The sequence below is a fragment of the Anabrus simplex genome, chromosome 5 (genome assembly GCF_040414725.1).
Source record: "Anabrus simplex isolate iqAnaSimp1 chromosome 5, ASM4041472v1, whole genome shotgun sequence".
Classification (NCBI taxonomy): Eukaryota; Metazoa; Arthropoda; class Insecta; order Orthoptera; family Tettigoniidae; genus Anabrus; species Anabrus simplex.
In genome coordinates this window covers 258,141,226-258,165,435 of record NC_090269.1, presented here as the reverse complement: position 1 = coordinate 258,165,435, position 24,210 = coordinate 258,141,226, and the positions used below count along the sequence as shown (strand labels likewise).

Genomic DNA, 24,210 nt, shown 5'->3' with positions numbered 1-24,210 from the left:
TAAGATTTCATTATTATTTTACGTAAGATGAGGGGCATTGTTTTCTGTTAATAATAATAATAATAATAATAATAATAATAATAATAATATTAATAATAATAATAATAACAATAATAATAATCTATGGCCTCAGCTACCATATGCAGACATTTTTGACACCATTTGGCAGTCTGCTCGTAAATTTCTACGTAGACCGATGTCCTTAGATGTTAGGCACCTTTATTTAAACAACAAGCATCATCATCATCATCATCATCATCATCATCAAATTTCGACGTTCCGACAAGCCTACTAGATCCCAAAGTAAACCGAATCTCTTGGGCGTCTATGGCTGAGTTCTTAAATTTTATCGGTCCAACGACAAATGTGTCAGCAGAGATTTTTTTACACGGCGAAATCGTACGACATGGAGTGTCGCATGGACAGTTTTTACCGCCCTTCAAAAGTCCGACTACATCTACCGGGTTTGAACATGCTATCTTGGAATGCGTAGGCCGACACTTTACCAAGGACCCACAGAGCAGCTGTCAAACTATTGATATTTGACTTCAACGAAACGAAATTATAACCGGATGGTGACAAGCTGACGAATTGGATTTGCTCAGTGTACTGCGGACAAAGAAGCGCCGAGCGAGTTAGCTGTACAGTTCAAGTCATGTATCTGTAGGCTTGGTTTCGGGAGATAGTAGGTTCGAATCCCGCCGTCAAAATAATGCGGCCGCTACCATCCCATTCCAAACCCTTTCCCATCCTTACGTCGCCAAAATCCTTGTACGTGTTAAATCACTAGCTAAAATAAAACATAACTAATCAGAGAAAGGAAAAGGAACAGATATGGTTTCGCAAAATAAATGTATTGTCTAAAAAAGGGAGAATCCCACGAATCGGTTACCCATTACAGACTTTCCAACTTTTCAGAGCATTTATTGGTAATAGCTTTACCTGACACATCCGATGTCAAGTAGCTGTCGCCATGTTGCCGGGATTCTGCATTCTGAAACAAGAAAGGCTCAAAATGCCTGAATGCACGTCTGAACACGCCACCTCATTGATTGCAGGACACGTTCAAACACTCCAGGCATCGGTTGCAACCTTGCTCCTCACGCTTGCGAAGCACTACAATGTCCGCAAGGGCATGTCTGACTCCAAAATTCGTAAATACGAACTCTCCCTCGCTCCTATTATAGCTAATAACCTACAGGCTTAACTTGTAAACGTAGACCGTAGGGCACGTGTTGATAGGGACCTTCTGCGGTTCTCTTTTGGGGTGTACTCTCCATCCCCCGATTATTTACCATATGTTTGGGAACATCCTGTATTCATACACGAAATGCATTAAGATATTGACAAAGATGTCATACCTAAAGGGGATATTCGTTAATAGAACTCTTCTAAATCTTAACAAACTGAGCGTGTTAGCCGTGCGGTTAGGAGCGTGCAGCTGTGAGCTTGCATTCGGGAGACAGTGGGTTCGAACCCCACTGTCGGCAGCCTTGAAGATGGTTTTCCGTGGTTTCCCATTTTTACACCAGGAAAATGCTGGAGCTGAACCTTAATTGAGGCCACGGTCGCTTCCTTCCCACTCCTACCGCTTTTCTATCCCATTCGTCATCATAAGACCTATCTGTATCGGTGCGACGTAAAGCCAATGGTGAAAAACAAATCTTAGCAATGTATACATGTCAAACATTTTTATAAACATATGTCTAATTTGTTGGAAAATGTTGCTAGATTTTTGAAACAAACTTTTCCTTTTTAAGCAGGTTGAATGCTACCAGTCACGGCTGTTCAGAAGGAGAGGTGTGTTGTGGGAATTTACGCAAGAAATTCACATCCAGAGCATCACGTCAGCCAGTCGCATGTGGTGTAAGAGGTCCCGTTTACAGGATTCTCCGTGGAGAGACAGATACCGGGCCTGGAGAGTTTCCTTGGATGTTGGCGGTCATGAAGAATGAAAACAGCAAGTGGAAGTTCCACTGTGGAGCTTCCATTATCAGCAAGAACATCGCACTGACTGCTGCACATTGTGTTGATGAGTGAGTAGGCTATGCCCTTATTTTTAACTGACTCATTCTGTAAGTTAATTACATGTAAATTACCGGCTGATCAACTGTGATCGACCTTGAATGACGTCAACCTCAAATGAATGTTGAGCGAGTTTCTGTCGGCAAAAACAACAAGCGCGCTGAAGATTAAGTTTGTCACTATGTGAACGTGATATGGATGACTTCGAGTTAGTGATATGGGGTGGTAAGTTGTTCCGTCGAGTGAATGTGCAGAAACAGCGGGAACTGCCTTAACTTTGTCTACATACATGTTTACATATAAGCGAGGAAATTTGTTTAGAAGGGCCATAGAAAGGTACATTCAGGGAAACGGGGTGGCCTTGGGAGCGGTGATAAGGGTACAGGGAAAAGGAAGCCAGGTAGGGATGACATAAAAATATTAGTACTCAACCGTAGAAGTATTGTAAAGAAAGGAATAGAGTTACGTAATTTAATAGATACCACATATTGTAATAGTAGTTGAACCATGGCTGAGAAATGATATAATGGATGCAGAAATTTTCTCACGGAACTGGAGTGTGTATCGAAGAGATAGGATAGGAATGGTAGGAGGGTGAGTATTCATTCTGGTGAAAGAAGAATTTGTAAGCTACGAAAAAATTAAAGATGGCAAACATGAAATTCTAGACGTAAGGCTCACCTCTAAATATAATAGCCAACTTGATGTCTTTGGAGTGTACAGACCGGGAAAGGATAGCGCTGATGCTGATTCAGAATTATTTGATAAGATAATCAGCTATGTCGGAAATGATATGGAAAGGAATGTGATAGTAGCAGGTGATCTCAATTTACCAAATGTCAATTGAGAAGGTAATGCAAACGACAGCAAGCATGAACAAGAAATGGCAAATAAGTAAATATGGGACGGGCAGCTGAAACAGAAAGTAACGGAACCAACTAGAGGGAAGGATATTCTGGACGTGCTGCTGGTAAAACCAGAGCAGCTCTATAGAGAAACCGAAGTAATAGATGGTATTAGTGATCACGAAGCTGTTTTTGTCGTAATTAAAAGAAATGTGAAAGAAAGGAAGGTATTAAAATTAGGAGTTTTAGGCAGTACCATATGGCTGATAAAACAGGCATAAGGGAGTTTTTAAAAAGTAACTGTGATCGGTGGAAAACGATAAATAAAAATGTAAACAGACTCTGGGATGGGTTAAAGCAATTGTTGAGGAATTTAAAAATAAGTTTGTACCTTTAAAGGTGGTAAGGAATGGTAAAGATCCACTATATTATAACAGAGAAGTAAACGAAGAAGGAGGTGCAGCTTGGAAAGAAATAGAGTTAGAAATGGCTGTGGAAGTAAGCAGAAATTGAAGGAACTTACTAGGAAATTGATTCTAGCAAGAAAGTCAGCTAAGGATAACAGGATGGCAAGCATAATTGGTGGTCATACAAATTTTAGTGAAAAATGGAAGAGTCTGTATAGGTAATTTAAGGCAAAAACAGGTTCCAAGAAGGACATTTCAGGAATCATTAATGAACAAGGGGAGTGTGTATGCGAGGATCTTCAAAAGGAAGAAGTATTCAGTCAGCAGTATGTAAAGATTGTTGGTTGCAAGGATAATGTCCAGATAGAGGAGGTGACTAATACTAAAGAAGTATTAAACTTTACCTATGATAAAAATGACATTTACAGTAAGATACAAAGTTGAAAACTAGAAAAGCGGCTGGAATTGATAAGATTTCTGGGGATATACTACAGGTAACTGGTTTGGATATAGTACCATATCTGAAGTACTTATTTGATTATTGTTTGCATGAAGGAGCTATAACAAATGAAAGGAGAGTTACTATTATAGCCCCTATGTATAAAGAAAAGGGTCCGATAGACATAAAGCACAAAGTTACAGGCCAGTCAATTTGACATGCATTGCATTTAAGCTTTGGGAATGCATTCTTTCTGGTTATATTAGACATGTTTGCGAAATTCATAACTGGTTTGACAGAAGGCAGTTTGGGTTTAGGAAAGGTTATTCCACTGAAGCTCAACTTGTAGGATCCCAGCAAGATATAGCAGATATCCTGGATTCAGGAGGTCAGTTGTATCGTATCGCGATTGACCTATCTAAGGCATTTGATAGGGTACATGATGGGAGACTACTGGCAAAAATGAGTGCTATTGGAGGACTAGAAGAAAGAGTGACTGAATGGGTGGCTATATTTCTAGAAAATAGAACTCAGGGAATTAGAGTAGGCGAAGCTTTATCTGACCATGTAATAATTAAGAGGGGAATTCCTCAAGGCAGTATTACTGGACCTTTATGTTTTCTTATATATATCAATGATATGTGTAAAGAAGTGGAATCAGATATAAGGCTGTTTGCAAATGATGTTAATCTGTACAGAGTAATAAATAAGTTACAAGATTGTGAACAACTGCAAAATGACCTCGATAATGTTGTGAGATGGACAGTAGACAACGGCATGATGACAAACGGGATTAAAAGTCAGGTTGTGTGTTTCACAAATTGGAAAAGTCCTCTCAGTTTTAATTACTGCGTTGATGGATTGAAAGTTTCTTTTTGGGTTCATTGTATGTACGTAGGTGTTAATATAAGGAAAGATCTTCATTGGGTTAATCACATAAATATGATTGTTAATAAAAGGTACAGATCTCTGCAGATGGTTATGAGGGTAATTAGGGGTTGTAGTAAGGATGTAAAGGAGAGGGCATATAAGTCTCTGGTAAGACCACAACTAGAGTATAGTTCCAGTGCATGCGATCCTCGCCAGGATTACCTGACTCAAGAACTGGAAAAAAAAAATCCAAAGGAAAGCAGCTCGATTTGTTCTGGGTGAACCGAACTCGATAGTTGCAGTCGCTTAAGTGCATCCAGTATTCGGGAGATAGTGGGTTCGAATCCCACTGTCGGCAGCCCTGGAAATGTTTTCCGTGGTTTTCCATTTTTATACCAGGCAAATGCTGGGGTTGTACCTTAATTTGGGCCACGGCCGCTTCCTTCCTATTCCTAGGCCTTTCCTGCCCCGTCTTCGCCGTAAGACCTAACTGCGTCGGTGCAACGTAAAGCAAAGTGTAAACAGAACATGTTCTGGGTGATTTCCGACAAAAGAGTAGCGTTACAAAAATGTTGCAAAGTTTGGGCTGGGAAGACCTGGGAGAAACGAGACGAGCTGCTCGACTAAGTGATATGTTTCGAGCTGTCAGTAGAAAGATGGCATGGAATGACATCATTAGACAAATATGTTTGAGTGATGTCTTTAAAAGTAGGAAAGATCACAATATAAAGATAAAGATGGAATTCAAGAGGAAAAATTGGGGCAAGTATTCGTTTATAGGAAGGGGAGTTAGAGATTGAAATAACTTACCAAGGGAGATGTTCAATGAATTTCCAATTATTTTTTTTTGCGATCATTTAAGAAAAGGCTAGGAAAACAATAGATAGGGAATCTGCCACCTGGGCGACTGCCCTAAATGCAGATCAGGATTGATTGATTGATTGATTGATTGATTGATTGATTGATTGATTGATTGATTGATTGATTGATTGATTGATTGATTGATTGATTGATTGATTGATTGATTGATTGATTGATTGATTGATTGATTGATTGATTGATTGATTGATTGATTCTGTTCGCTTTCGTTTATTTCTTGTGGTGTAGAAATCTCTACACATTCACTGTCGACCAGTACGTCGGCTACCAGCTTGTGTCGTTGTTATGGACGCTGCTTGTTGATAACACTTACCATGGCAACGTTCTGTAATATACTGAGGCCTCTTAAACGTGCGGTGCACTAGCTAGCAGTTACGAAAGAGGATGCCATTAGGCCGAATACGACTGATCACTCGGTTTTTCGACGACAACTAGTTAACGATTCTTTATTTCATTTGGCAGCAAACATCTTCTTCTTCCTCTTCTTTTTCTTCTAGGTATTTCCGCGATAACTTGGTATCGACACTACATACGGATTGAGCCGAGTTTTACAGCATGTCCCTGTGTGATGCGTTGCATGTAAATGTCGGTCCATTTAGCTCATCATTCAGCCAAGGACTCGGTCCTAGCAAATAGTGTACAATGTCTCCTTCAAGTTTACCCCCTGTAGCTGGGGGTTGTGAAATAACACGCACTGTACCCCTGCCTTTCGTAAGAGGCGATTAAAAGGGAACCCAGGGGCTCTGATCTTGGGAATGTGGGTTGACGACCACAGGGCCCTTAGCTGAGTCCTGGTCTCGTCACTTTCGTCTATCCTATCCGACATCCCTTGGTCAACTCTTGTTGTTTCCCGACCACGATTGTATTAGAGTATTCAAGGGCTCAGGAGTCTTCCATTGCTACTCCCTGAAACTTGTCTTTCTTTCGCGATATCTTCATTTTTGAAGTGTCGGATCTCTTCCGTTCTTTTCTCTGCGTAGTTCAAAATCAAATCAAAATCTCTTTATTTGCAAATGAGGTGTCTACCTCGGTGGCAAATGGTACACTAAAATACATTATTGTCAAGCACTAAATTTTAAATTAACAGGAGACGAATAAAATTTTCCTAGAATACAATATTAAACAATTTACGCTAATAATTTTTTCTATTAAACACACACATCATCCTTAATAAATACATATTGTTTACAAAATTCTACTTATAATATCTTACAAACATAGTCAACTCATATACAGTACGGTATGTGAAATTACTTTTATTAGTTTTATATATAGGATGATTGCCTAGCTGTACTTGCACTTAAAACAATAATCAACACCACCACCATCACTCCTTCAAGTTTAAGTCTTGACTTCTTGGCCAGGTTGTAACATCTTACTTTCTTATATCACTGAAATCGCTCAAAAGAGTATCCCCCATAGATACTTGTATAAAACATAGAGTTTGAACTAGCTCTGTAGCTCGCCCCGCGTATGTGACACAGTCACAATCGAATATGCAATACCCGTGTGTGCCTTCGAAGGGGATAATAATAATAATAATAATAATAATAATAATAATAATAATAATAATAATAATAATAATAATAATAATAATAATAATAATAATATCGTTCTATGGAAAAAAGGAACCTCTTCATGGACGGTATCTAAATGAGTTAAATCAGCCATACATCGACAAACAAGCGTAGCATGAGTGGCTGACACACTCAGATATATACCCAAAAACAGATGGCTTCGTGTTCGCCATACAAGATCAAGTCTTTGCCACAAGGAACTGGAGAAAGCATATATTGTATGATCTATCTGTCTGTTCAGATCAGTGCCGATGATGTAATACAACTCCAAAACCCATCCAGAACATAACCTCAGGTTGTTGATTAATGGCAAATACAGATTATAATACAAACATGACCAAATTGCAAAAAATATTCATCAGAAATTAGCCCGATAAAAAACCTAATCCATTGCACTACAGCATATTGAAAGTACAAACCCCACTCAGACTTGAAAAATGAAAATTACAATCTTTACTGGGTTAGATGTATCATAACTGATAAAAATTTACCTGCAATAGACCAGATATAACTTTTGTAGATAAAAACAAGAAAATCTGCTTCATAATTGGCATAGCCTGCTCTAATACTCACAACCTCCAATGGGCACATGCACAGATCTGGCCAAAGAAATAAAAACCATGTAGAAACTCAACAATGTTATCATCAACCCAGTAGTGATTGGATGTAATGGTATTATACCAAAGACACTACACAGGAGCATTGAACCGCTTAATCCACTCCCTCTCACAGAGAATTACCAAAAGCAGCAATCCTGGCCACTTGCCATATAGTAACGAAGTTTATTGGCATGAACCATCCACCATATACAGAGGACTAATAAAAATAGGCTACTAATAATTTTTACTATTTATGTCTTGTAAATATCTGTCAAATTTATTTTTCAACCTTGTATGTATGGAACATAAGTGCGTATGTACTAAACAGTACTTCTTTCATGTAGGGCCTACATTGTACCGAAGAAGCACATAAACTCAATTGTAAAATTGTGAATTATATATACAGGTAATCAAATAATAATAATAATAATAATAATAATAATAATAATAATAATAATAATAATAATAATAATAATAATAATAAAGGCAGCATGAAGAACATCAACAACTACAGAGGAATATCTGTGCTACCCGTGACTTACAAAATTCTATCACTTGCCATCCTGGAGCGTTTGGAAGCACAAATCGAACATCAAATAGGTGAATACCAAGGAGGGTTCAGAAAAGGTCGCTCAACAGCTTAACAGATCCAAAATCCCAAAACGATCATCAGATATTGTACACTAAGGTCCAAGCAGTATGTGTCTGTCTTTGTGGACTTTAAGAAAGCGTACGACTCCATTGACCGGGAAGTCCTGCTAAACATCTTAAATGAATTTGGAGTTGATTTGAAACTGCTGGCATTAATTAGAGCCACCCTGACCGATACAAAATCAAAGGTGAAGTTCCACGGATGTCTCTCGCATTCCTTTGACATCAAAACAGGAGTCCGACAAGGTGATGGGCTATCCCCGATACTCTTCAACTGTGTTCTTGAAAAGATCATCAGAACCTGGCAGGTGAGATTACAGGAAACCAACTACAGTCCATTGAGAATAGGAACCAAATCCAAGGGGATCGCAACAGACTGCTTAGCATTTGCCGATGATATTGCTGTTCTCTCAAACGACATAGAAACCGCTAGAGCTCAAGTTGAAATTTTAAAGGAAATTGCCGAACAAACTGGTTTGCAGATATCGTTTGAGAAAACAGAAGTAATGACTAACATCAAAGAGGCTCCACCAAAACTCCATACAAAATACGGGGACATCACCCGAGTAGACAAATTCAAATACCTGGGTGAGATCATCATGAAAAATGGACTGGACAAAGAAGCACTTCAGGAGCGAGTACGCAAACTGGAAATAGCCTACCAAACATCCCGCACAATCTACAACAAAAAATGTCTTTCCCAAAACACCAAGATACGTCACTATGAAACAGTTCTGAAGCCAGTAGTTCTATATGCAGCCGAAACCCTGTCTCTAAATGCCAACAAAGGACTCCTTGAAGAACTGGAGAAAAGAGAACGCAAAATTGTGAGAGGAATCTTGGGATCAAAGTACAGAAATGGAATCCATCAAAAGAGATCCAACAAGGAAGTCTACAGAAAAATAGAGAAAATTACCGACACAATCAGAAAAAGACGGGCACGATTTTACGGTCATCTGAAAAGAATGGACAGAAGAAAGTTAACTAAAGAAATCATTCACTTTTTTTATTCAAACCCCAAAACCACAATTCTCTGATTTAGAAATACCAAAGAAGACCTGCAAATGCTACATATCTCACCTGAAGACGCCTTTAACAGAGATCTCTTCCGCAAGAAAATATTGACGAACGGGCTAAACCGAGACGAGCAACCGAAGAGAAGACACGGTGCCCCTTGGACAGAGGAGCGTAAGCAGGCCCACTCACCAAGAATGAGGGAAATTTGGGCTCTAAAGAAGGCCAAGTTCAGTGTCAAATGCAACAAGACTTAACGTGGTCCTTGATGGCCCCAGCGAATTATATATATATAATATCAATAATAATATTATTATTGATTTTACGTCCCTCTAACTACTTTTACGGTTTTCGGAGCCACCGAGATGCCGGAATTTCATCCCGCAGGAATTACTTTGCGAGACAGTAGATCTGCGGACAGGAGACTGACATGTCTGAGCACCTTCAAACACCACTGGTCTGAGCCAGGATCGAACCTGCTAAGGTGGACTCAGAAGGCCATCTTTTACCGTCTGAGTTACTCGGTCCGGCCCGAAAGGGAGAGAGCATTCTTTTTTAGTGATGAGAGATATGACAAAGCTCTCCCCTACAACTTTACTGGAACGCATTCCCTATCTTTTTCTTCTCTATTAATAGTTCTCTCAATCCAATCGTGATATAGGCGGTTCTGATAAATTTCACTGTTGGATTTTTGTGTATAGCATGATGATTTTCTACCAATCGTTCCTTGTTAGAAGTTACAACGCATTAAATATAAGAATATTCCTAGATATGTAATTGTGTCCAGAATCTACCGTAGGTCAACTTGGTATTCATCTTGTAAGAACTACTTCAGGAATTAAGAAAGAGATACTTAAAATTTTAATATTTATTGTAATAAATATTAAATAGGTCGTAAAAGTTTGTAATAGTTAAAACGGAAAACTTGTCCTTTAAAAATTCCTTCTTTTTAATTTAGTGTGGCTATTTCCAGCCGAGTGCAGCCCTTGTAAGGAAGACCCTCCGATGAGGGTGGGCGGCATCTGCCATGTGTAGGTAACTGCGTGTTAATATGGTAGAGGGTAGTGTTATCTGTGGTGTGTGAATTGCAGGGATGTTGGGGACAGCACAAACACCCAGCCCCCGAGCCACTGGAATTAACCAATAAAGGTTAAAATCCCCGACCCGGCCGGGAATCGAACCCGGGACCCTCTGAACCGAAGGCCAGTACGCTGACCATTCAGCAAACGAGTCGGACTTTAAAAATGTCTAAGGAAATTCATGAATATCTTTCTCTTCATCAAATCATAATATGACTCATCCAAATTAAACCCATTATTTAGCTGATGGATTTCTTTAATTTTAAGTTAGGATCGTTATACATTGTTTTACAATATGTTTCTCTATAATGACTGCTTGGTATGGAATTGAACGGGAAGGTCAAACCAGGTCTTTTTTCTAAATGGATTCATACGTTATGAATATATTAATTAATTACACGAAACAGAAACAAGATAAATTTTATTCTATGATACATTGTCTTCTTCAGATATATATAGCTCAGGTTCTAACCCCACTGTCCGCAGCCCCGAAGATGGTTTTCCGTTGCTTTCCATTTTCACACCAGGCAAATGGTTGGGCTGTAACTTAATTAAGGCCATGGCTGCTTCCTTCCCACTGGTATCAGTTTCATATCCCATCATCACCATAAAGCCTATCTGCGTCGGTGCGAAGTAAAACAAATTGCATATATATATATATATATATATATATATATATATATATTCCTTTCTCCTTGGTCCAGCAAAGAGAGGAACGCAGAGCGCAAAGCTAACAACTTAATCCGGTGCGAGACTGAGTGCGAAGAAGACAGATGGAGACGAGACGATGATTTGGAAAGAACACACATCTAGTCTTTCTACGACTCGTAGGATGGGGGTTATTTTTGCTGACGTTATTACTTCGCTCACAGTAGGCATTCCGGTTGCATGTTGTTTGTTACTGAATAGAATAATTTCCTATTTCTCTGTCATCTGGTAGTATAAAACAGAACGGGCAGCCAAATTGGTATCAAATCAGAATGCATCACCACTGTAACGGTGACTATATGTTTTATGATGTATGTACAGTATGTATTATTTATTTATTTATTTATTTATTTAATTTATTTATTTATTTATTTATTTATTTATTTATTTTCAACTTTTCGCAGCTATGAGGATAACGTTGGGAAAGTTGCAATTCGTGCAGACTACTGGGATCTGAAGGACAAGGAGTTCGAGCAGTTGAAAGTGGAAAAAGTTGTTCTCCATCCAGAATACTCGAGTGATCCACCCCGCAATGACATTGCTCTCATAATTACTCAAAGCAACTTCCGCCTTGGGGAGAACGTGAGTCCCGTTTGCATACCACCAAAAACGTTTACTTTTCCACCTGGAACAAGATGTATTGCTACAGGATGGGGACGGAATACGTATGGTAAGTTAAATATCCGATGTACTAGAGGTGTTATAAAACTGTAACTATCGGATACTTCGAAAATAAAACGCCCTCCTCACTGGCCTTGTACTAGTAGAAAGTAAAAGAAGATAGGGGAGGACGGCTAATTCCACAATAACTGAAATATAACTTTCAACGTATTAGGTCGTGTTACGTACATGTAGTACGTGTTGAAGAGATGTTAAGTACAGAACAAATATGGCCAGCCGGACACCAATGGGATCCGAACCCACAATCTCCCGATTTCGCGTCGGTTGCTCTACCAATTGAGCTATGGTGGCCTAGGCCATCTTTGTTCTGTTTGAAAGAATCTGAGCTACAGGTCTGGCACTGCTGCTAGCACACTGTAGAGTGCGTTTAAGTCGCCCGTTGTGGGGCATGTCAATGAATATTGAATTTTCACGTAACACGACCTAATACGTTGAAAGTCTGTTTCGATTACAATGCGGTCGTGAAAATTCAATATTCATTGAAATATAACTTTATTGCGGCTATGTCTCAACCTGAAGTGAAGTTCCTATCGGCATAATACGCCCATCTTATACTCTGATGTAAAGGTTGAAAATTGTGCAGTGTCGCTTTGGTGGTATTGTACTGTATAGGCCTATTGTTTACTGTGTTTTGAAGACAGGCTTCCTTAAGCAGCAGTCCAGGTTGGTATAGCTCATATCATGCTGTGGAACTACTAGAACTGCAGAGGATTTAGCCGAAGTTCTACAGTTACAATGAAATAAGTGAATTTAAAAGGTAAATCATAATATTGTTTGGAAGTACTCAATAAATACAGCATAAGTAGTAGTTGTTCCAGTGTATAAGTATTGTTTTGATAGTTATTCTCAAAATGCGTCATAATTCCAATTTTGCCTTAATATGGCGGATTTGGCTGAGCCTCCCCTGTTTATTTTCAACAGTAAATGCAATTCAGATTCCTCTAACTGGTAGCTGCCTAGTAGACAAAGCATTCCAAACATACGCTTCTGTACAGTATAATGAAGACGGTGAGAGAGTATGTGCTCTACCAGGCGCATGACACGGCCTATATGGTTCCTCAGAATAGCAATTAAACCCTTTATACAGCCACCAAGGCCAGCATGTTCATAAATTTGCTATCCAGTCCGAACAGCTTGCATAACTGTGCAAATCTGGATGTTATTGTGCCTGTAACTCCAACCGCAAGACCCACCACTCCTGTAGATATTAACTCACATATGTTTCTTTATAATATGAAATTGTCGGTTCGTAGGCGTCACACTTTCTTTATGAACAACTGTTAAGTTAGTTAGGTTTTATAAGACTCAGTTCGAACGGTAGGGTCAGTTATAAATTCATGTACTCTGTACACTTCATGATACAAACACTGTGCAGACTCTTGTTCGTAAGAACCAGCGTTAAACTTTGAATGCTCGTCCGTGCCCATGGCCTTAGAATATTCAATAATAAAATATTTCTTGTCTCACTTTTTAATATGCCTGTATAAACTACACACATTGCCAATAAATTTGTGTAGACCGACCAAGCTGGCCGTGCAGTTCAGGTCGCGAAGCTATGAGGTTGTATTTGGGAGATCGTGGATTCAAATCCTACCATCGCCAAGCTTGATGATTTCCGTGGTTTCCTATTTTGTCATTGCGGTGCGTCCTTCCTTCCCCTCCCCTTCCATCCGAGTCCCACACACATTTTCCCTTTTTTTACTCTCTTTCCTTTCCATATTCATCTCTTCTATTCCTTGTCGGTCTTTGAACAAATGCACATGTGTAATGACGGGAAACATCTTATTTTGAGCCAAGATGGCGTCGTCACTTTCCACTCGGTAGACTAGCGCATAGTGAGCTATCTGCTGGCAAAGAGGGGAATTCCTCAAGGCAGTATTATCGGATCTTTATGTTTTCTTATATATATAAATGATATGAGTAAAGGAGTGGAATCGGAGGTAAGGCTTTTTGCGGATGATGTTATTCTCTATAGAGTGATAAATACGTTACAAGATTGTGAGCAACTGCAACGTGACCTCGAAAATGTTGTGAGATGGACAGCAGGCAATGGTATGTTGATAAACGGGGTTAAAAGTCAGGTTGTGAGTTTCACAAATAGGAAAAGTCCTCTCAGTTTTAATTACTGCGTTGATGGGGTGAAAGTTCCTTTTGGGGATCATTGTAAGTATCTAGGTGTTAATATAAGGAAAGATCTTCATTGGGGTAATCACATAAATGGGATTGTAAATAAAGGGTACAGATCTCTGCACATGGTTATGAGGGCGTTTAGGGGTTGTAGTAAGGATGTAAAGGAGAGTGCATATAAGTCTCTAGTAAGACCCCAACTAGAATATGGTTCCAGTGTATGGGACCCTCACCAGGATTACCTGATTCAAGAATTGGAAAAAATCCAAAGCAGCTCGATTTTTTCTGGGTGATTTCCAACAAAAGAGTAGCGTTACAAAAATGTTGCAATGTTTGGGTTGGGAAGAATTGAGAGAAAGAAGAAGAGCTGCACGACTAGGTGGTATGTTCCGAGCTGTCAGCGGAGAGATGGCGTGGAATGACATTAGTAGACGAATAAGTTTGAATGGCGTTTATAAAAGTAGGAAAGATCACAATATGAAGATAAAGTTGGAATTCAAGAGGACAAATTGGGGCAAATATTCATTTATAGGAAGGGGAGTTAGGGATTGGAATAACTTACCAAGGGAGATGTTCAATAAATTTCCAATATCTTTGAAATCATTTAGGAAAAGGCTAGGAAAGCAACAGATAGGGAATCTGCCACCTGGGCGACTGCCCTAAATGCAGATCAGTATTGACTGATTGATTGATTGAGGAGGGTAACGCTTACAATAGATCACGGGCGATTTGATTCGTCGCTCTGGCTAGCTCCTTAAGCGCAGCGAGGGATCTAGTCGGTCGTGAATAGATCAACGGTCAAGTATTTTTAAGTTCAAACCGTCATTGTTAGTTAAGCGTTCGTCGTGAACAGACGTGTTTGCTCTTCTGTAAACGCGGAGCAAAATCTTCGTGAAACGTAAAGTATTTATCTTTCTTTTCTTTGACACGGCAAAATCCCAAAAGATGACCATGTCTATCAATACATGCCATGAAAGCAACAATCTAAAATAAAATGGTGGCATTGTTACGCAGTAGAGTAACTTCAAACTTCTCGTTTCAAGACACTTGCAGCATCTGTTGCAGTATTTCAAAACAAGCGCTGTGTTTAAATTTCCGGTAGCTATGTTGTAATTGCTTAGCCTAATGGGAAGGACACCCTTTTAAGGTCGCGCTTACAAACCGCACCTTTACATTTCAGGACTAATTTTAGATAACAAGTGTGGCTTATTAATGTTTTAACAGGAGGGGAGGATCTGTTCCTTTTTCTATGTGATTCTTGTATTCTCACTATGTTAACAAGTATAATTATATTAATTAATAATAATGTTATTGTTTTTATGTCCCACTAACTACTTTTGACTGTTTTCGAGGACGCCGAGGTGCCGGAATTTTGTCCCGCAGGATTTATTCTACGTGCCAATAAATCTACTAACACGAGGCTGCCATATTTGAGCACCTTCAAATACCACCGGACTGAGCCAGGATCGAACCTGTTATGTTGGGGTCAGTGACTAGTTTATAATCATTTAAACAAAATAATTTTGTCAGTCACAACAGGAATTAAAACAGCAATAAACCCATACCATATTACTATGTTGTTGTTGTTGTTGTTGTTGGTGGTGGTGGTACAATTCTATAGCAAACAAAGGAATTACCTGAAAGGACATATTTCTAACAGACAGAAAGGACCGATCATAAACGGACTCGGCCCATCTTTCGCACCCGTTTATAGTATACAACAATGGTGAATAGAAACACTTTTTTTTCTTCTGATATAGCAGGTGTATGCATAAGTCCTTTCCGGTTTCACTAAGAGATTGTGCCAGCGAATAGTACGGAGCGTATGAATTTGCCACATACGTCACTTTGTTCGTCTGACATTAATCTACCAACAAACACAACTTGAGTCCACCAAACACTAGCGTCTGTATTGTATCGTTCAGTGATCATATCGACGTTTTGGACGTGAAAAAGAACATTTGCGGCACGCATTGCTTTTCTTATTTAATCAAAAGGAAAAGGCTGTGGAAAGTCATCGTTTGCTGGTAGAAACATATGGTAAACACGCTCCATTGATTAGAACATGTGAGACATGTTCTGATAGGCAAGAAGACCACGTTTTGTGTCTGGTGGGACCAGAGCGGTATTGTATATTATGAACTCCTGAAGCCCGCCGAAACCGTTAATAGACAACGCTATCACCAACAAATGATTAATTTAAATCACGCATTGATCGAAAGTCGACCGGAATGGGCCAGAAGACATGGCAAAGTGATTTTGTTACACGACAATGCGCCATCTCACACAGCAAAACCTGTGAAAGACACCTTGAAATCGCTTCCGCACCCGCCGTACTGCCCCGACATGGCGCCATATGACTATCACCCCTTCGCATCAATGGGGCACGCGCTCGCAGAGCAGCACTTCAACAATTTCGAGGAAGTTGGAAAAGGGCTCGACGAATGGTTTGCCGCAAAAGACAAGCAGTTTTTTCTGGCATGATATTCATAACTTACCTGAAAGATGGGCGAAGTGTGTAGAAGCCGATGGCCAATATTTTGAATAAACAAAAAATGAATTTCCCTTGAAAATTACGTGTTTTCTTTACCACAGAAACCGGAAAAAACTTATGCATACACCTGGTAGCCAGGCGTTAGACTATTTCACTTAACCTATGGTCTTCATACTCAGCCATGCAATCTGGACCGAGCGAATTGGCTGTTCGGTTAGGAGCACGCAGCTGTGAACTTGCATTCGGGAGATAGTGGGTTCGAATCCCACTGTCGACAGGCCTCAAGACGGTTTTCCGTGATTTTCCATTTTCACACTAGGCAAATGCTGGGGCTGTACGTCAATTAAGTCCATGGCCGCTTCCTTCCCACTCCTAGCCCTTTCCTATCCCATCGTCGCCATAAGACCTATCTGAGTCAGTACGACGTAAAGCAACTTGTAAAAAATGTATAACCTGCGAACGTAATTCGTTCCGTACAATCTTCCTCCCTGCTGTGTAGCTTATTTATATTTACGTAGTGAGCCATCCTAGGTTGTGTGGAACGCAGAATACAGTAAACAAGTTTCAGCTCTCAAGAAATATGTGGTAGGTAAGGTTTTATCAGACCCCCAAAGTGCCCGATAATTCATCCATACGGTAACTGAGATTTATTCTGCTCCTAGCACAGCTCGGAAGTTGTCGAACGGAAATAACCTTTTACCAGCTCCTTTACGAGTAAATGGTAGAACCGGCCCTAAACCGTTCATAGTAACTCTAAATGCATACAATAACAAAGAGAAAACCAAGGTTAGATGTTCATAACTGTTTATCAGGTTTCCTTTCAATAATGCACGATCATTTATGTTTCACCTGCTTTGATAGTTATATGCATAATGTGAGCTATTAATATACAGTATTGTATATATTGTATATGCTTCAGTTCCAAATGACACAGAGGATACTGAAATGAAGAAAGTTGAAGTACCCATAGTGTCTCGGGAGATCTGTCAGAGAAGACTACGCAGAACTTTCTTGGGTAGATCCTTCCGTCTCCATAAGAGTTTTATGTGTGCTGGAGGAGAAAGTCAAATGGACACTTGTCAGGTAAGTTTCACCTAGAAACTTGGTCCCTTGAATATCTGTCTTATTGTAACACCATTCTTAAGTTTAGAGCTTCTGCTTCTTAATCTGTTTACCCTCCAGGGTCGGTTTTTCCTTCGGACTAAGCGAGGGATCCCACCTCTACCGCCACAAGGGCAGTGTCCTGGAGCTTCAAACTCTGGGTCGGGGATACAACTGGGGAGGATGACCAGTACCTCGCCCAGGCGGCCTCACCTGTTATGCTGAACAGGGGCCTTGTGGAGGGATGGGAAGATTGGAAGGGATAGACAAGGAAGAGAGAAGGAAGCGGCCGTGGCCGTAAGTTAGGTACCATCCTGGTATTTGCCTGGAAAAGTAGTGAGAAACCACGGAAAACCACTTCCAGGATGGCTGAGGTGGGAATCGAACCCACCACTACTCATTTGACCTCCCGAGGCTGAGTGGACCCCGTTTCAGCCCTCGTACCACATTTTCAAATTTCGTGACAGAGCCGGGAATCGAACCCGGACCTCCGGGGGTGGCAGCTAATCACACTAACCACTACACCACAGATGCAGACGAGTTTAGAGCTACAGACCCATATTTTGTAACATATGCTGTGGACTCCATTTTAAAGGCTATGGGAATGTCAGAACATTTTCAATTATTGATTATTGGTTAGAATAATTTACTAAGCCGCCTCTGTGGTGTAGTGGTTAGCGTGATTAGCTGCCACCCCCGGAGGCCTGGGTTCGATTCCCGGCTCTGCCTCGAAATTTGAAAAGTGGTACGAGGGCTGGAACGGGGTCCACTCAGCCTCGGGAGGTCAACTGAGTAGAGGTGGGTTCGATTCCCACCTCAGCCATCCTGGAAGTGGTTTCCCATGGTTTCCCACTTCTCCTCCAGGCGAATGCCAGGATGGTACCTAACTTAAGGCCACGGCCGCTTCCTTCCTACTTCCTTGCCTATCCCTTCCAATCTTCCCATCCCTCCACAAGGCCCCTGTTCAGCATAGCAGGTGAGGCCGCCTGGGCGAGGTACTGGTCATACTCCCCAGTTGTATCCCCCGACCAAGAGTCTGAAGCTCCAGGACACTGCCCTTGAGGCGGTAGAGGTGGGATCCCTCGCTAAGTCCGAGGGAAAAACCGAACCTGGAGGGTAAAGAGATGATGATGATGATGATAATTTACTAACCTGACTCAATCTCATCGTTAGTCCAGACAAAATGAAAGCAACTGAGATATGAACGCCTGGCACTGTGATAAAGAGTGTGAAGATGCAGCTTACAGGATCGTATAGCTTCGTACACATTTAGTAATGTAACAGCACGTTCTGACTCAGTGGAAAACATAACAATTCTAATTTCCTTAGCAATGCTAAGGCTTTCTATTACAGCCTCGAGCTGTGGACTCCATTTCAAAGATCATTCTTGGGCTATGGAAATGACGGGAAGTGTTGTTCCACCTCAAGTTGCACTAAATCTACTGACATGAGACTGTCCTATTTGAGCACCTTGAAATACAACAGGGTTGAACCGTTATCGAACCCGCCAACTTGCGGTCAGAAAGTCAATGCTCTACCATCTGAGTTCCTCCGTCCGCTAACACTAGCATACTTATATACTCTGTTCTCCCAATATCGAAAGGCATACATGCATGCATACAGTACATACGTAGACATACAATCACAGGGGTGCAGCCCTGTCTCTCAGTTTCCTTTCATTTCCAAGGTAAGTGAGCTATATCCCAGCTGAGGTCCAGAGGGGGGTCTGAATGCTACAACTTGATGAGAACAAATTCAGAACCAATGCCTCAAGATATATGATACTGAAGGTACATTGAACACACATAATTATTATTATTAGTAGTAGTAGCCTAATATCATCAATGTTAATCATGATAATATTAATGTTATTATTTTTACCTCTCTCTCTAAATAATATTATGGTTTTCGGAGTCACCGAGGTGCAGGAAATTTTGTCCCGCGGGAGTTATTTTGCGTTCCGGTAAATCTACCGACACAAGGCTGACGTATCTGAACACCTTCAAATATCACCGGACTGAGCCAGGATCGAACCTGCAAAGTCGGGTTCATATAGCCAGTACCTTAACCGTCTGAGCCGCTCAGCCCGGCATTATTATTATTATTATTATTATTATTATTATTATTATTATTATTGTTGTTGTTGTTGTTGTTGTTGTATGGGCAGGAAAGACACAACTGCCTTTCTCGGGAGAGGTTGGGAGAGGATGTTAGACCTCTGCAAACTTCTTCCCCAAACGTTTTCCGTTGTAATCTGAGCCCTTTTCAAGTCCTGGTGTTCTTCTTGAAGCAATGAAGGTTGTGACTCCCAATCCTATTGGAGGATGGGAATTTTGTCCGCCAACCTAAGGAGCCCCATTCTTATGATATGCCCATAAAATATCAGTCTTCTAATTCTCATGCTAATTCGAACTGTTGACCTCAGGTGAAATAAGAATTCATCTCCGACTACCTTCTTAAGCCCAATAATTCTCCTTTCTCTTTTATTCTATTTCTCTCTTCAAAATTCTCATTCAGGCTTCGGTTTCCGCTCAGTATAGGTACTGTGTTTTGACTACTGTATGATAGTGTCTATACTTGCGATGATAGGAGGTGATCCCAATGTATATGTCTTGAAGCAGAGCTTGGATGCCATCTCACCCTCTCCTCAATAGCAGTTTTCTCAACAAACGTTGGAATTAGATTAATTTTTCCAGTCCTATAAATATCCCCATACTGAGTGTATGTTTCTTGAACTTTATTTAATCTGTTCAGCTTCATCTATTCTGTCTTCTCACAGGTGATTTGTGAATCTAATCTCTCAGTTATTTCCTTAGAGGTCTCGATTTGCCTAGTAACAGTTTCTTGATCTTCTACAAGTTCAAAGGGGTATCAGTCAGCAGGAGATAAATACTGTGTTGTACAGGCATTCAAAAGAATAGCTACCTCTGTGGATCAGTGGTAGAGTGTCGGCCTCCGGATCCCAAGATAGCGGCTTCAAATCCGGCAGAGGTAGTCGGATTTTTGAAGGGTGGAAAAAAGTCCATTCGACACTCCATGTCGTACGATGTCGGCATGTAAAAGATCTCTGGTGACACATTTGGTGTTTACCCGACAAAATTCATTAAATCTCAGCCATAGACGCCCAAGAGAGTTCCGGTTTACTCGGTCTGCCATCTAGTGGGGGCCTAGAGTAAAACGGAACGTCGAAATTGACGAGCAGACAGCCAGATGGCGTCAAATTGAAATGTCTGCACACGGTAGCTGAGACCATACGATTATTATTATTATTTTTTTATTCAAAAGAATAGGGATCGTCCGGCTCGAAAAGGTGAGGCAATCTGGTGCAAATTCAGTGTTCCGATGTCCTAGCTCAACTCCATCAAGAAATAACTGTCAGTTCATCCCCTTGCATCACTTATTAACGTCTTTCTCTAATACGCAGTTCAACAAGAGTGACAAGAGTCTGTCTGCTCGTCTCAGTCCTTTTTTAACCTGCGATTTTGCATTAATCAGGGTTTTGCAAATTATTTTGTTCACTCCAAACTCTCTCAGAGTTCCAAGTAGTGTATTACGATCTATTGATTCGCACGTTTCCTTGAATTTGACAAATGTGGCGATTATATTGCAGTTTCTTATTAACTTGGTTTTGTTTAGGGACTTGATCTGTTCAGCACACGATAATTTTCTAAATTCCGGCTGGTATTCGCCTGTCTGCTTGCTGAGTACCCCTGTGTTCTCCACTGTACAGCATTTCTTTGGAGACGATATTGCAATCAACAGGAAGTTGACTCCGTAGCATTAGCTTTGTCGTCTTGTTTACGCAAGGGGCGTATAACTTCATTTTTCCATTCATCCGGTATTACTTCCTTTTTCCGTATGTGCTGTAGAAGCCTTTTTGTTTTCTAAAACCTTGGCTATGTCGTTAATTGTCCTCTTATTTGGTGCAGAAAAGTCAGTAAGTCTTTACACAGGAGAGTAGAACATCATTTTGATAGTGGAGAGCTATAATTTATCACTTTTGAAATTATTTGGCCAGTGTTTACACATGATGAATTTCCCTCGTTCACCTGTAAAACATATGTTGCTTAGTGAGTACCCTCTAACCTTAGTCTTGAATATGTGGCTGGGAGTGCAATATGGGCATCGAGCCTGTACCAGGAGACAGTTGAGGTATGTAGTCCTGGTTCAGTCTTCTCAATGATTCCTACCATAATAGGAATAGTTCCACGGTTGTACTCGATATGTTGAGATAAAGGACAAGCTATGGATGAGCATGGCTGATGAAATAATTTTTGTGAAGGAGTTTCGGCGGGGAAGGATAATTTATTAGGTGACTAATGACAACAAAGTGAGAGTAGGTACAGCCGAGATAACGTTGGTGAAGTGCGCTGTTGTGTAGGTGGTCCGGGATAACATTATGTACACCTTTCAGTGTGCTTTGTGCATGCCCCTATAACAGACCTGGTGTACAAAGATGTATGTCAGACATTTCTGGGCGCAGTGGGTGTCCAGTTCCCATTTACGAGTCAAAAATTGTCCGTCCACTGTCTGGCTGTACTGGAAAAAGACTACATGGGAAACGACGGTATTTTGAACGTGCACGATTGGTAATACTCGTATGATCCCAATCACATTTCCACCCAGGATGCATGAGACGCAATCTGATACCGTGTTTCGAGTCAACAAGTGCTTCCACAAAACTTCCAGGAGCTTCGGGTAGCTTTGCTGCATGATTAAATCTCCATGCCCTAAATTTCACAATGCAAACTTGCCCTTAGCATGGTAGCCCATTGAACTAAATATGTTTTTGTCCGGGTACTGGCTCTTTACCACGTTATCCTCTATGCGTGAAATCGCCTGAATCGCCGAATATCACGTGTTTCCTTATGTAAAGTTTTGTTATGAATGACTTGGATGTTCTGATGAACTGAACTGGCACAGCTCGTAACTCTTCAGATCTGTAGAAATGTACTGTAATTTTTAATCATACATGTAATTGTAATTTACTGTTTACAAAATGTCCCCACTTATATGTAAAGAAAACCACTGTTTGCCAGTAAAAATTTTTCTATTATCGTCTTTTCAGGGAGATGGTGGAAGTCCTCTAGTGTGTAACTACAAAGACTACTACTTCCAAGCTGGGATTGTGTCCTGGGGAATTGGCTGTGGTGTTCCTAGACTACCAGGTGTCTACACTGACGTCACCCTTTACAGGGACTGGATCAAGGAGGCACTTGACCTCTATGCATAAAGATTGTGATTCTTTTTGAACCACTCAAGATAAATCCACCCCACTTCGAGGTCAGAAAAACACAGAGTTGTTGATATCGCTGAAAGCACCACACAACGTATATTAACTTGCTCCAGACTATTATGGATCATCGCACGGATCACGAAAGTGCACTCCATTTTAATTAAAAGCGAACACCTTCGGTGTGGTAAAACATAAAAGACAGTCAGTTGTGTAGCCACTCTTGACGAATGCACCTTTCAACGACTTATCATTCCGACGGAGTTCACTTTTTACTTAGCTAGGGTAATAGTGGTGGTTGTGATTATTGTTTTAAAATGTAATGAAACTGGGCAACCATCCTCTCTTCACACTAATGAGAGGTAAAATGGAGGAGGTTCAATACTATGAAGAATGAAGGAAGGGAAGGGCTGCGAGGGACGTAAAAATAACACTCCCACGGCCACCTAAACCTAATACCGTCGGGGTCGGAAAGGAACAAGAGAGAATCGAGAGAAGTCAGTTAGGAAAGAGGAATACGAGGAGCCTGACACAAGTAGACCTAAGTGGAACCAATGCCAGACTCGGCTTGGGGAAACGTGGTCACCAACCCACGCTCCCAAGTTGAGTGTCCCTGATCCCCCTTACATTCACCTCTCAGGGGGTGATACTGTGGAAGTATTCTACCGCCCCGATCTACCGGGAAGGGGGTAGAGGCGAGGTAGATGGAGTGAACTTTTGCGAGGAGTACAGTGACTTATTCTTCATTCGCTGCTCACGGTGCAAGTTAAAAGTCTGCTTTGATCATTTTCTGAACTGTGGTAATCACTACTTTGTGAAATATGACTCTTTTCTTCCTATTCAGAGACAGATGCTTTTCGCACCACTCGAAGTTAAATTCCCTTTCTTCTCTCGTGAACATGTTCGTGCAGTATCAGCTAACTAGACGTTGTGTGATGCTTTCAAAATGACAAATTTTCCAAAATAAAACTCTGTCAATGATATTACGAGCACCATTACTAAAATCAAATAAAAAAAATAAAACCGAACTTCGTGTTCCGCTTATTTGATCTCAGGTCAATAAAATAGTGAAGATGACCAAATCTAGAACCCTCCACAGTCCGTCTACCGACCCAGGTACCCTACTCTTAAAACAGGTCGTAAGGGCCAAGACGCCGAACAACTGTTTTCAACACCGAGGTCGTTGGTTAACTTACGAGCTGCTTTAATTGGTAAAACTACTTACTGTTTCGGCCTTTCCCAAATTCAAGTAATTTCTTACTAACTATCTAGAAATTCCTGTTTCTAGATTTACAATTCCTGGGATGGATTTAAAAAAGTAAAATTTCTGTTATTCATCAAGCAAAAAGTAATATAATTAAATAATTCAACAAATTTACTGCTTGATTTTGCACAATGGTTTAGTGGTGTGTGACTTTCACTGTTCATTGAATTTCTGAAAATATAATTTAAAAATTAGCAGGCGTCCGATGATAATAGCT

General features: G+C 40.6%; 1 protein-coding gene across 2 annotated transcripts in view; it reads left to right on the top strand.

The window, feature by feature from the left end:
* LOC136873965 (phenoloxidase-activating factor 2) overlaps positions 1-23,757 on the top strand; it is a 34,357-nt gene extending 10,600 nt beyond the window's left edge. Inside the window, exons 2-5 of one of the 2 annotated variants that reach the window (XM_067147365.2) lie at positions 1,764-2,036; positions 11,498-11,763; positions 17,315-17,478; positions 22,565-23,757. In XM_067147365.2, coding sequence (XP_067003466.2) covers positions 1,764-2,036; positions 11,498-11,763; positions 17,315-17,478; positions 22,565-22,729 — 868 coding nt within the window. In that variant the 3' untranslated portion in view covers positions 22,730-23,757. Of the gene's footprint in view, positions 1-1,760; positions 2,037-11,497; positions 11,764-17,314; positions 17,479-22,564 lie in introns of both variants that reach the window. The other variant, XM_067147363.2, reaches the window with a different exon arrangement.
* The last annotated feature ends 453 nt before the right edge of the window (positions 23,758-24,210 follow it).